Here is a 12,432-nt window from a genome sequence, read left to right on the forward strand (position 1 = left end):
GGGTTTCTGTAGATCATCACTCTGCGACCAAGAGGGGAAACTGCCGGAGAGCGTCGTGAGCGAAAGAAGGCGGTAAAAGAGGCGCAGCGGATGGTTCGACAAATAAAAAAGCAGAACAAACTCTTACTCAAAGTGAGTCTTTTTGTTGCGCCCCCGTTCCTTCGGTCTTTTGGTTCAATGAGCGGGGCTGCGTTTCCCTATCCGATAAAGTGCCTGCGTATTGAGCAGCACTGGCGGGCAAGCGAAAACTGGGTGGATTGTGTGAGGGACTCAGTAGCAGTAGTGACAGCGGCTGAACGCTGACACTTTGGATCACTGTGCCAGCTACCAGGGACGGCGACCGTGGGTATGCACGTCGTCCCTCTTCCCTGTATTGCTTGTCCTTTCAGGAAGAAGAGAAGAAGGAGGCTTCTCGGAACGCGCAGACAAGTGCTTACGATATCAAGGCGGGAGTTCGGTGTGTGCGTCTCTGAGGCGGGTTGTCCACCTGAGTCTCTTCATATCCGTGGCCCTCTTGCACTCCGACTAGCTTATCAGCAGTTCGTTTGTTGCCGGCGATGCAAGAAGCCAGATCGAGCCGCCTCTTGCGGGTCAAGATGACTGAGGCTAAGCTTCTGAACGCGGTACCTGCCCTGCGTACGTGGCGGCCGCAGGGTTCTCGCAGGGACCAGCACTCGCACAGCGTGCTGGCAGGGTGTCCGACGTAGTTCTTCCTCGGAGTACACTTGTCTAATCAAGTTCTCAGTACGAGGGCAGGGAGCCTGTGACTTTAGGGACAAGGTTTCAATTTCTTGTGGTACAATTTTTCATCAACTGTTCCCTTCGTGCAGTTGTTTTTCTGATACGGATCGCCGAGCGTGGCTGTTGGCTCGTCAGTTTTTGCTGAAAAGGACTGGCAAGGCCGAGAGAATTCGACTACAGCATAAAGCGCCCCGGCCAAGTCTTGCTCAAGCCCGTTCTGGACTGGCGGACGGCGGGCACGCGACGTCGATCGTTTGATCGCGGCGGAGGAGGAGCAGGGGATCCTCGCGCCTGCAAGTGACGCTTGCCCCGGGTTGGAGCTCACTGTATCACGTTTTCTTCTTTGTTCTCATCGATTCAGTCAGCTGTCCCTAAAGACACAAACAGGAAGGACGGCGAGCTTCGAGTGGTACTCAGCTCAAGTGTTCGAACGACGAAGGTAAACTATGTATGCCACATCGCGTCAGCTGCTTCCCTTGGACGCTCCTCCAGGCGTTCAGCTCTTTCGGCTCCTTTACGCTTAGTTAGCTGGAGTCAGAAGCGTCGCCAAAGCCGGGGTTACCACAGCGATAGAGCGGAACCAGTTGCAGCGAATAAAAACTCCGGAGCGGCTTCGATGTGGCCAACAGACCCGGAACTGGAGATGAGATCCAGAGGGAAGAAGAGAGCTGCATCCTGCTGGGGACTTGGAACCAAGTAGCGCGATGGCACGAAGAAGGACGATCCCACGTTCTCGCGCCTTGAGCCGCCGCCAGAGGGAAGTCCACGGAGGGCGAATTTCGTCTGTTTTCTTCGGCGGCAAGAGCTTCAACCACCGTAAGGAGGGGGAACGGCAACCAGGGGAAGAGGAGGAGGCTGTGATATTGTTGATGAAGAAGATCAGCAGATGAAGAAGCTGTTTCCTGCAGTCGGGACATGCACGGAGGTTCCCTGCCTCCTCATATTCGTCTGCCAGAGGGGAAAAAGTCAGAAGGTCGTCATGTGAAGCAAAGGGCATGACAAGGGGCAGTTGGTGTGGCCGGGGCGCGGCGACCGGTCGACAGCAGCAAACTTTTGGGGGTCAAGACAAGGGAGAAGAGGAGAGAGGCCGAGGAAGGTAGGCAATAGTCCGGAACTTTGTGCGAGTGCGGAGTTTGAGATATGGCAAACACGAAGCAGGAATGCCACGGAATTGAAGAAAGACAAGGTCTGAGGAGGGTGTTGAGGGCATGGGGGAAAGAAGAAGTAACAGGACAGATGTCAAATGGTGAGATAAGTTGTACGGTTTCCTCACAGTCAATCGAGTGTCTGCGCTGAAACCACGTGATACAGGATTCGATACGTACAGCGAAAAGGCGAAGGAATCGCAGTGCACCGCCATCTCGAAGTTCCTGGATGTATGCTGTAGTAACCAACTCTTGACTGTACTGGATGTGCAGCGGATCCTTCTGCCACCCACTTGGTACGGTCTTGCCAGTTTTTGTCTGGTGTTGCGTGGCTGTCCGGGGTTCCAGTATGTAAACCTAAAGACGGTTGCGCGTCCGAGCGGTTGCCTTTCTTGCCCGTGGTCGGAGAGTGCTCGCCAGCGTCATTGCAGATTAGTGTGAACTATTCCTGATTCGATTCATATACTTACTCACCTCCATCGTGTAACGTGGAGGCCCGGGTCAGTGAATGTGAAATTGTGCAGAATGGATCGAGTGTGCCGCTCTGTGCTGAAAATCTTTTCGGACTACCCCACTGAGGGCGGCACACGGTAACAGCCTGACCTAAGCAGTCCCTCTCCATCACTCCTGCATCTCCTGTTAGAAACAAGCTGCGCTGCTAAGGACGCCTGCTGCGGGAGAGTGGTTAACGTCTCCGGCGCCGTGTATATTTTGAATTACCTCGCTTTACTACTCGGGTTGCCTGGGGTTATTCCGCAAGCCCGGCACAAGGCGCAGTCTCAAGGCACCCTTGAGGGCTTAAGCCCTCTTGTTGAAGACAGTGCATCACACTCCTGCTGGTACCGCAGTGAAACAAGTCCTGGCCGAGTTCAACCCCACCGTGACGAGCTACTGGGCAGTGCAATCAAACATCGACCGAAAAGAGGGTGGTACTGGGGAAGCAGGGGAAGGGCACGACAAGCCGAAGCTAACGTCTCTTCGGACAAGCGCCGATCCGTCACCGTCGCCGGAACAAAAAGGCCGCCCGACGCAGGTAGCCTCCGAAGCGCTTCTGTGTTCTATAGTGTCGTCGACGGCACCGCCTTCCTCAGTGAGCATACCACGACTCCAGTTTCACGTAGTGTTGTTCTTCGTTCACGTATGGTGTTCAGCCGACGCCCCGGTTCTCTCATCAGTGCTACCTCAGTATTCAGTTTCTGGAGTTCGTATTTCCTTACAGATCAGTTCACAATAGCGAGGATGCTAGGCTACACAGTTGTGAATTTTTGGTTCGCTCTCTTTGGCCGCAGTCCTTCAGAAGAAAAAAACCCCCCTCGGGATCACCCGTTCCGATGTTACGACATCCCCGGATTCTAAGTTTTTTCTCGAAAAAGAAACGGCAGACCATTACCACGATGCCTGCCTCTCCCCTGTTCTTCAATCAGGTTACACACGTCTCATAATCACTTTGTTCGAAGACAAGCTGTGGCGCCCATGACAGGCCCTAGCTCCCGAGGAGAGCAAGTGGTCTCCAGATCCTGGCTGAAGGGATAGCCCGGCTGGACGGTCGCTGATAGTCTGCTGACGTATCAGCAGCCGGCCGAGCACGGTAGGAGTATGATACGCGGCTCTCGCTTGAGATCAGCTGTCGCGGCGAGTCAGTCCGTTGTCTTTTCTCGTTTTCCTGTTTCCTGTTGCGGAACGGCAGAACATGGGTTGTGAGATAGAGGCCACCAAATTGAACGGTGCCACGCTGGATGCCTGTTTCTTGTTTACAGCGTCGCGGAGAGAGACGGTTGGTTCCGATTGTACCGGGCACGGTGGAGCCGGCGCCCACCCCAAACCCTTACGCTCGTGTTGTCTTACAAACCCTGCTGTTAGTTCTTGCGTGTCAGCGAGCTGCTTTGTCCCTCCGTTGTTACGACACATCACAGGCCACATAGAACTCTCCCACGCACTCCGTCCATCCGAATAAGCTTTTCGAAGTCGGACTCTGGGCCATTCTTCTTTGCAGATCATTGAGATTCCCTGAGTTTTCGTATAAGTCTTCCGAGTTTGAGTCCATCTCATCGAAGGATTTCGCGCTGAAAGTAGCGACCGGTTTATATCCGTTTGAAAAAAAGAGAGCCCTTGCTATATTGAGCGCGACAGACCGTACCGACCCAGACAGGCTACGTACTAGACCACTTAGCAGTAGTACGTAGTACTGGTTGTAGTTCTCCAGACAGGGGTGGCGAAAGCGAGATACGAGGTACGGAGCGCAGCGACATGTCGTAGTCGAAGGCGCCACCTCAATCGCTGCCTAAGCTGCTGCGTCCTTGCCAGCGCTTGACGCACTGCAACATTTTTTTGTTCGAGATGACATCAGTTAGGACGCCGCACTAACAGACATCGAGTCTCATTCAGCCATCTCACTTTCTCATAGCAAGACAAGCGGGGAAGGAGGGCCTACTTTCTCAGCACCTCTGCTGCCCACCGAAAACAGCATACAGATCAAAGCAGACTTCCCTTGAAGCTCCGAGCAAGCTGACTGCCTCCCCTGTGGCGCTGGATTACCCCCGTCCTCGCTCAGCTCATGGGTTTGGTGTTGTCTCTCAATGCCGTTTTCAAAGACGATGGGCCATGAACGCAAAGCGGGGCCTAGTTGCCTCTCCTGGGCTGCTGCAGGCTCTCAGCTGGCCGCTCCCGTTCCGCTGGGTTCAGCTGCTGGAGGCGCGAGCAGCGGTGAAGCTGAAGCTGAAGCAGCACTAGAGCGAAATCGGTTGTCAACGAGGACAGTTCGAGTGAGGTGGAGGATAGTGTCTTTGGTCACATGACCGGTGGTCCATTTGCGAACTTTTCCGAAGAAAGATATCGAAGAGACGACGAAAAAAAAACAAACGCATACTCAATCCGGTTTCCTCCCTCAGAACTACGGTTAACAGGCTTCTGGGTGCACGTGCTCGCTTTGATAACCTGAACGCGCGTTAGGAAGTGTGATCCGTCTTTAAAGAGGTCAGGTTCTCGAAGCCGAAACAGGAGCCGCTCCCTGGCAGATAAGCTCCTGGTGGACGACCGAACACAGTACCTAGAGGTCTTGCAACTTCCCGTCGAGGACACCCAAGGTCCTCTCTTCCCCGATATGTGCCTCCACTAGTTCCTGCAGGTCATCTTGGGTAAAAAATTCTCCAGCGAATGTGAGGACATCGTCGGGCTTTTCTTCCAGGACTTTGGTCATGAAAAGTCCCAGCATCTCTCCTAATTCAGCGTGAAGCCTGAGATACCTGTTGGTCGGTGCCCACAGCACAAAGACACAGATCGCCGACTAAGGTGAAGAGCCTTTCCTCTACGCCAGTTGGTGTCACCTCAAAAAGCCGCAGTTCTCTTGCACCATGCACGCCCTGCCTTGCAGTCGGCAGTTTCCTGGGCGGAAGTTCACGACGGTGCGATGGTCAGTTACTCCCTGCAGGGCGGCGCCACAGCATGGGTGTAGCTCTTTTTCGAACAACCGGGTGGCCACCAGTCTGGACGGTGTTCTGCCGTGGTGAGAACGCGCTCTAACATGTTGTTCGAGTCCCTGGTGCTAGTTGTTAGTCCCGACGTTTAACAGCAAGCTACACCGAGAACACGCGCGTGAAGTCCCCGCTCCGACCCTGCGCCGCTCTGTATGCCGTGCAGTGAGTGAGTGCCGCACCGCCTACTGAGTGCCGTGTCGTGAGCCACCGCCCTTGAGACGACTACGGCGCGTCTCGGTCCGTACAGTAAGTGTGTCGTGTCTTTCATGAACAGACTGGATCGACTTCACTTAACTTCTTGCGGCAACCTTTCACACTGCCCGGATACTCTCCACTTCGTCTCGACAGGTGGCGACCGAGTCCCGGACGCTCTCGACGGTATGAAATCTAGGCTGTCTGTGTGCACTCGGATCCCTCTCTATTGACTTTGCGTGCACCGCGGCGGTGAAGTGCAAAATCACTGCTGCTCTTCAGATCGAGGACGCGGCTTCGTGCAGTTGACACGGTCCATGCACGGTACGGAAAACGACTGGGCTCCCCCGGCTCTAGTAGAGTTGAACAACAGTCCGTACGGAGAAGGGACATGTGGCTCTCCAACCAGGCCGAGTCAGCCGCTGAATAAGACCATGCCATCTCTACGCAGCAGGCTGGCACCAAGTGGTGACAATCGGCCTCCGCCCCGGTGTGACACGCATTGCACCTAGATTCGTGAGGTGCCTCGCTGGCTAAGACAGCGGGGCACAAGGGCCTCTGTGTGTTGTTCCCGTGAACCACACCCTGGCTCGGCAAAGCATTCCCTCTGAGTTACGAGTGGGTACATAGCAGTTGCTTCTGAGACGCTCAGTTGACAGCTTCAAGAAATTCAAGGACAGCGCTCGGCAGGACTGGGAGTCGCTCCTCCAGGCGCGGAGCCAGAGCGGACACGCGTGCAAGAGCGCTGACGATCAGGGCCAAGGCCGTATGAACGAGATCTCACGGAGCGGAAAGGCAAGTGCTATCGTGAGTGGCACGCATAGCCAGAGCCTGCGTACCAGTGTGTTTCCCCTTGAGAAATACTAGGCCCCTTCGAATGATGAGATAGGGTGGTCCACGCACTGAAGGTGACGAGCCCGTAAAGCCTCTCCGACTACTACACCGACCCGACACACTCATGGAAATCTCTACGCTCTTTCAAACAATCATAACAATACACACCTCGGTATTCCTGCTCCCTATTTCGTGCCGGTCAGATCCTCTTCCGCGCTCGAAAAGAATGACAGGTGTCGTACAGGCATGGCTCTCCCTTGCGGAAAACAGTCACAATGTGCGGAAGTCGGAGCCTGACTATGGGGGGGGCGGAATATCTTGTGGGGGGCACGCGAAAGACACTGCCTCAGCGGAGCTGCTGCTCTCAGTCAGGATCGTTTGATGGGCGCGTACACAAACGCGGAACCTTCTTGGATACAGATTGTAGCGGCGCGCGGGCTAGAAAGGGAGACTGTCCGTGAGTGACGATTAACTGGCAACTGCCAGGCTTCGACGCTTCTGATGTTGCTCGTCAAACTGACGGCATTTCGAACAACGTCGGATCCACAGACTTACTCCCAGCTTCGCTTTGCTTGAAAACAGCATCCCGGCCACGTTCATAGGCCTCCTCTATCCAGCGCCTGAAAGCAACGCCCACAGTTGTTCATCGGACTACTGCAAGATACCCTCTCGTCATCCGCTCAAGCCTCAGCAGCAGTACAGCAAACAAGACCACGTGTAGAACCTGCGTCCGCAGCATACAGTGTTCCTTCCACCGAATGGAGCCAGAGTCGTGGTGATGTGGGTCAACATGGAGGGGTCTTTCCTATAGTCAATCTGGTGTCTCAGTCCCTCGGGTCAGGTGCGTTTTGCTGGTTCTGTATCACGGCGTACCTGAAGTCATCCCTTGTGAGAGAGGAAAGCTTGTGATCATCATCCACGATTTCCAGTCTGCACCTGCCAACTTCGCAGGTCTCGATCAGTCTGATAGAATCGTCCAGCGGGACGTCGTTGTCAACGCTCCCGTGGACGATGATAACGTATGGGTAGTCAGCGATCGAGATATAGGGCTTGAGGTGCATGTATCGGTAGTACTGGTCTTGCGCCGGGCTTAGAAGAAGCTGTAGAGAACTCCGAGAGAGAAGTGGGCCGATTGTAGAAGACGCAAGAGAAATCAAAACGTACATGAACGGACAGTACGCATCAAAACTGAATACTGGGCACTCAATGTGGCCGCACAGTACTATTTCGCCGGACCGGGCATCCCAGTACCCCTGTACTCACTGTCCACTGAACCAGCAGGAGGGGTACATAGGTAAGCATTTTCCTTAGGGCATGAGAGACTAAAAGAATTGAAAGCCAAGCATTCAGATGAGAACAGGCACCAGAAAGGAGTGCTTAGAAGCGTTGCTGGTGTTCAGCCGAGTAGATTACTGACGAGCTGAGGTGGCTGCGGCCTACGGCGCAGGCAAGGCGTGTCGAACCTACCAAGGGTAGCTTTGGCTTATCCATTTGAAAGCAAACAACTGCTCCATATGACGACGCGACGATCAGATTTGGCCTAAACTTCTCGAACGTTGCTTCAGCCGCAGCTACAGCTTGTTTCAGAAGTACATGGGTAACTCCGCGACCCGCCAGGACGAAAGTAATAGTTGCGACGGCAATCTGGGAACACCATGGCGGCAGACACACCTTCGGCACACCGTTCTCGCTCGAGCAAGGCATGAGCGACAACGCCGGGGCAGCGAAAGAAGAAAGGCTCCTGCTTCTGCACTGGGCCTCCCTTTCGACCGTACGTGCTCGCCTTACCCTCTAATAACGGTATGTGGGCGTGTCCGAGGCCCTGCATGCAGTCGCCCGGACGGCTCGCGGAAAAACTGCAAGGCTGAAACCGAACCGCCACACAAAGAAACAGTGACGATTCTTGCGGCTCACCGTGGCTATCAAAGACAAAAACCCGGCTGCCGTGCTTTTATTGATAAAAGCCGCCAGGACAGCGCCGAACATGATAAATAGAAGGAGCGCGAAGGCGAGAACGAAGGCAGTGAGCGTCCGCTTTGTATGGAACTCCGGGACCACCACGTTTGCTTGGCCAACGCACTCCTCGACCAGCTCCTGCTTCACTTTGTTCGGGAATGCATCCAGTCTGTGTAGCGTGCAACAGCTCACAAACACTAAGAACGACGTGCGGCAGACCTGTAGAGAAATATGCCACGTTCGCTTTATCTTCTTTCACTCCACGCTGTCTTTTTGCAGCCACGTACACACTCGCAGTTCCGTTCCGCACAGAGCCACGGCCGGCCAGTACTGCTTGCAAAGAAACACATGAGACTGGCAGAGAGGCACCCGGGTGGCTACCCTCATTGTCACTGGCTGCGACATACAGGGGTCGTGCCACCGAGAATTCTGGCTTGTCTCTAGATGACCAGAGTACCCGCTCACTCGTGGAGGTACATAACCCGCACAGGCAGCTTGGCTCGCAGTTCAGACGGTGGAGAACTCTCGTCCTTTCTGTCACCGGAATCCATCGTGCTGCTGGATCCCGCGCTCAGGACTTCGTCCGACGACAGCGCTTCCGTAGGCGGTGTTGTTGCCATGGTTCGTGAGGCCTCTGTACAGGAACGCCTGACTCCAAGACCTGTCGCGGAAACTTATCCCCTTAAGACCTAGTGTGGCGAGCTGGTCTTCGCCTACACGCGTGCTAAGACAGGTCACCATCTGCGACCCCTCTTAGTACAGCCTAGCAGCTTTGCTGGCCGGTTTCGCTCCAGGTTACTCCGACGGTCGTGCCGTTCCAGCGGCTGACCGCGCCCGGTTGCACACCCAGCACTCCAGCATTCAACGCAACCCGCAGAAGGTTTCCACACCACGATTGCTTCAGGATGGCTCTGCCTAGAGCCCGCGGCTCGGCCTCGCTCTGAAAAAAAAAGGAGACTCAACAATCCTCAAAACAAACCGCTGCAGGCCGAAACTGTCACGACCCGGCGAGTTCAGGGAAGAAAGTGCCATGCACGACGGGCACTGAAATGAGAGGAGAAAGTGCAGGAGATGCAGGCCGCAGCTCGATATCTCCGTGAAAACTGCTTGGATTTGCCGACAAATAGCAGGCCTCGAGCGATTGTTTTCCCGGGCAGGGAGCGGTCGAGTTGACTCTTCCATGAAACCGGCTAGCCGCTACATGCGGGTGGCCTGCTGGTGGCTTCCCTCCTCCCGGCCCTCCATGGTGTGGGTGGTCCCTTATCATTGAGAAGCAACCACCTCCCGTGACTGGCTGTATAGGCGCAGCCCCGCTAGGCCAAGGGGGCCTTCCCCTGTTGGACGGGGTTCTTCAATCAGCAGATTGCACAGTCGGTTACTCTACTGGAAGTAGATTGTGAGTGTGGACTGTTGGCCGGATTCTTCGTTCGCTTCTTTTTGATTACTTTTTAGGGTTTAGCCACGGTAGTTGCGAAGGCCACTAGTGCGTTTGCCGTCTCCCTGGCGACGCCTGGCCCCCGTCCGTGACGCAGCTGCCCCGTGTGCTCCTGAGGGCAATTCTGTACGAGAGTGTTGAAAGAGCCAGCATTCTCGGTTAAAGTTGCTTCAGCTCTTTCAAGGCTGCCGGGCCGTTCACTTTTCTTGGGCGAGCCGCTGGCGGTGTATTTCTGGGGCCCAGACTACTGTGATATTCTTCCAGTGCCGCACTCTGGTTGCCTGTTGCTTGATCCATTGGCTGACGGAAAAAGCTGCCATCCGGGTGGCGCCGGCGCTTCATTTCGGTGGGTGCTCGGCATTTTGTCATGGAATCTGTCCGAGTGGGTACCATCCGAACAGCTTGACTGCGTCTGTCTGCTGAGTGATCCAGACACCAACTGCTGTTTCTGAGCAGTCGCTGTGGACCGCTCGGAAGTCTGAATTAACGATACAGACCCATCGCCCCTGTACTTCGCTGGATCAGCTGGGCCCCACCAGTTCTCTTTGGGAGCGTTGAGAAACCGAGCACTCACAGGGGGACGGAGCGATTGTTCTCTGTGGGTGGAAACCGTCAAGAATTTGTTTTCATTTTTTGAAGCATCATGGGACCCCGTATCATGTATCTTCATGGCCTGGAAGGCGTCCCCGGGTCGGAGAAGGAGAAAATGCTTGAGAAGGTGTTCGGAAAGCATAGCGTCAAGGCAGTGAACCTGAAGACTCGGCAGATGATCATGACGTTCACGCTTATCTTCACGGTAATAGTGGTCTTGTTCGTCTGCCTCTTTGTGTAAGTGAAGACTCAACAAGAAAAGAAGTCCTAGCTGTGGCTTTCTTTTCTTCAGCATGGCGGTTCTAACCTGCTTAGGTGCTTCCCGGGCAGCCAGGAAGTGTCAGGCTACACAAGTCAAGCTGTGGAAGGTGTCTGAGATGTTTGCCTTGCAGCTCAATTTTGATCTCAGCTGGTTGGACACTCGAACATATCTTGTTTCGCGGAGCTGTGCGTCTGCCCGCAGGACCTGCTTCGTATTACTCAAGTGGTTTATAGCCCTTGTTGTCACGATTTTAGGGGTAAGCTCGGGGCCGTAGGGACCGCAGGTGCCAGTTCTCAGGACGAATCAGCCCCCATTGTTGGTCTGTGTGTTGTGTGTCTTGTGTGTTGTAAGGTAGTTTTGCTTGTTGCTGGTTACTGGGTTGCTGGCCGGGGAGTCACGCATTACATGATGAAACAAGCCCGGACAATAGCAGAGAAGAAATTCAAAGACTTCAAACCGAATGTAATTGTGGCGGAGACGTTTGGAGCCGTGGTGGCGCTGAGTATGGATGTACCGAAAGTTGCTCTTGTGAGTTCCTGCTTTGCTGAGCAGAAGACTGCTCAAGGGGCAACAATACCTCAGACATAGGTTCCGGTCATCGTTTTCCAGCCGGGGCAGTGGTGAGTGATTCACCTCGTGAAGTGTGGTTCAATGTGCTGGGTGGGTGTTCTCGTTCCCTGTTTCACAGCTGCTGTTGGCTCCAGCGCAGGACCAGTTCACAAGATTTATGAAGCTGAAAACATACTGGGGAATTGGAGACTTCCCGTACGTGATGGTCGTCCACGGATCGCACGACAAGACAGTACCGCTTGATGATTCGATTCGACTTATAGAGACGAGCGAAGTTGGACGCTGCAGACTTGAAGTTGTTGGTAAGTAACGCCTTGTTCTTGAGTGGTCAGGAGACGGACTTTATGATGATATCTCCAGACGCGATCCATGGGTCTCATGCATTGTCTCTGGATTTTCTCGTTATGCGATCTAACGCTTTACAGACGACAATCATTCGCTCAAAGCTGTTACAGCCGAAGACCTCAAGGCATGGGTGGAGGAGGTGTACAACACTGGCAGGGTACAAGCGCAGCGGATGGCTGCAGCAGGAGACAAGCGTGTTGATCCCTCGCTTTTTGGTGTTGATTCCGGGGAAGCCAAAGAGGAGGACACAAAGGAAATCGAGCCCGCTGCCGGCGTTTAGACATGCTGCATGTTCATTGAGAGTGTCGGTATGTGCTTACTGCGACAAATTTGAATTGTACGTGCGCGCTGCAGGGTAAAGTGCCGAGGAGCCGTTTTCTTTGCACGCTGAAGTTCAGAGCTCCGCAGGCATTCAGGACCTCACGGGTATGCCTGCCGAAGCAATGAAGACGAGACGGTGGCTCCTTAATTTTTTGATGTGCGTCTTGGATATCAGTGATGAGTTGAGCGCCCTTTGTTGGGGAAGCCGTGTTTCCTTCATGTTTTGTCAGTGAAGGAGCCTCACCAGCGGTCGTTCATGGCGGCGTATTTCTGAATGGGAGGCGTACTCTCAGAAGTCATTTGGCTCGTAATGAAGTCTTTTTAGATACTATACGTTGTGGAGATTCTCATCAACGAAGTTGTGCCTTTTAATAGCGGTGCTCTGGAGGCGGGATGGCAATGGTGGCACAGAAATGCTGGCGAACGCGACTAGGCCACAACCGAGATGGAGAAAGCCGGCGAGAGACATAGACGAGTTTTTTCTTGACACTTGCATTGGAGTCCGCCTGCGTGGGATGACCACTTGACTGCCAGCGTTTCTCCGGCAGTCGCTGCGGGCCTGGGATT

The 12,432-nt window shown here is 54.3% G+C and overlaps 3 protein-coding genes across 3 annotated transcripts in view; 2 read left to right on the top strand and 1 right to left on the bottom strand.

Moving 5' to 3' along the window:
- The window catches only part of CSUI_004541 (ribosomal protein l13), a 13,627-nt gene extending 8,382 nt beyond the window's left edge, over nucleotides 1-5,245 (top strand). The window contains exons 13-15 of the mRNA XM_068064729.1: nucleotides 13-132; nucleotides 390-2,919; nucleotides 3,311-5,245. Of these exons, the coding sequence (XP_067923296.1) occupies nucleotides 13-132; nucleotides 390-473 (204 nt within the window). The 3' untranslated portion in view covers nucleotides 474-2,919; nucleotides 3,311-5,245. The remainder of the gene's footprint in view (nucleotides 1-12; nucleotides 133-389; nucleotides 2,920-3,310) is intronic.
- A 1,021-nt stretch (nucleotides 5,246-6,266) lies between these two features.
- On the bottom strand, nucleotides 6,267-9,515 carry CSUI_004542 (uncharacterized protein). The gene is made up of 5 exons (XM_068064730.1): nucleotides 8,807-9,515; nucleotides 8,300-8,510; nucleotides 7,853-8,029; nucleotides 7,259-7,485; nucleotides 6,267-7,005 (listed from the first exon to the last, which is right to left on the bottom strand). Exons 1-5 carry the CDS (start codon nucleotides 8,959-8,961, stop codon nucleotides 6,897-6,899), a joined length of 879 nt encoding a protein of 292 aa, XP_067923297.1. The 5' UTR covers nucleotides 8,962-9,515; the 3' UTR covers nucleotides 6,267-6,896.
- A 184-nt stretch (nucleotides 9,516-9,699) lies between these two features.
- Nucleotides 9,700-11,824, top strand: CSUI_004543 (uncharacterized protein; the record flags this gene model as incomplete). The annotated part of the gene is made up of 5 exons (XM_068064731.1): nucleotides 9,700-10,604; nucleotides 10,831-10,885; nucleotides 10,981-11,157; nucleotides 11,318-11,501; nucleotides 11,625-11,824. Exons 1-5 carry the CDS (start codon nucleotides 10,420-10,422, stop codon nucleotides 11,822-11,824), a joined length of 801 nt encoding a protein of 266 aa, XP_067923298.1. The 5' UTR covers nucleotides 9,700-10,419.
- Between the last annotated feature and the right edge of the window lie 608 nt (nucleotides 11,825-12,432).

The sequence above is a fragment of the Cystoisospora suis genome, assembly GCF_002600585.1.
Source record: "Cystoisospora suis strain Wien I chromosome Unknown contig_2140, whole genome shotgun sequence".
Taxonomy (NCBI): domain Eukaryota; phylum Apicomplexa; class Conoidasida; order Eucoccidiorida; family Sarcocystidae; genus Cystoisospora; species Cystoisospora suis.

Bases quoted from the DNA above. Each gene is read 5' to 3' on its own strand.
- CSUI_004542 (XM_068064730.1), bottom strand. From the start codon at position 8,961: ATGGCAACAACACCGCCTACGGAAGCGCTGTCGTCGGACGAAGTCCTG. The intron at 8,511-8,806 runs GTGAGCGGGTAC...CACGCTACACAG, and splicing joins CGGGTTATGTACCTCCACGA to ACTGGATGCATTCCCGAACA. The intron at 8,030-8,299 runs GTGAGCCGCAAG...TGGTGTTCCCAG, and splicing joins TTTTGTCTTTGATAGCCACG to ATTGCCGTCGCAACTATTAC.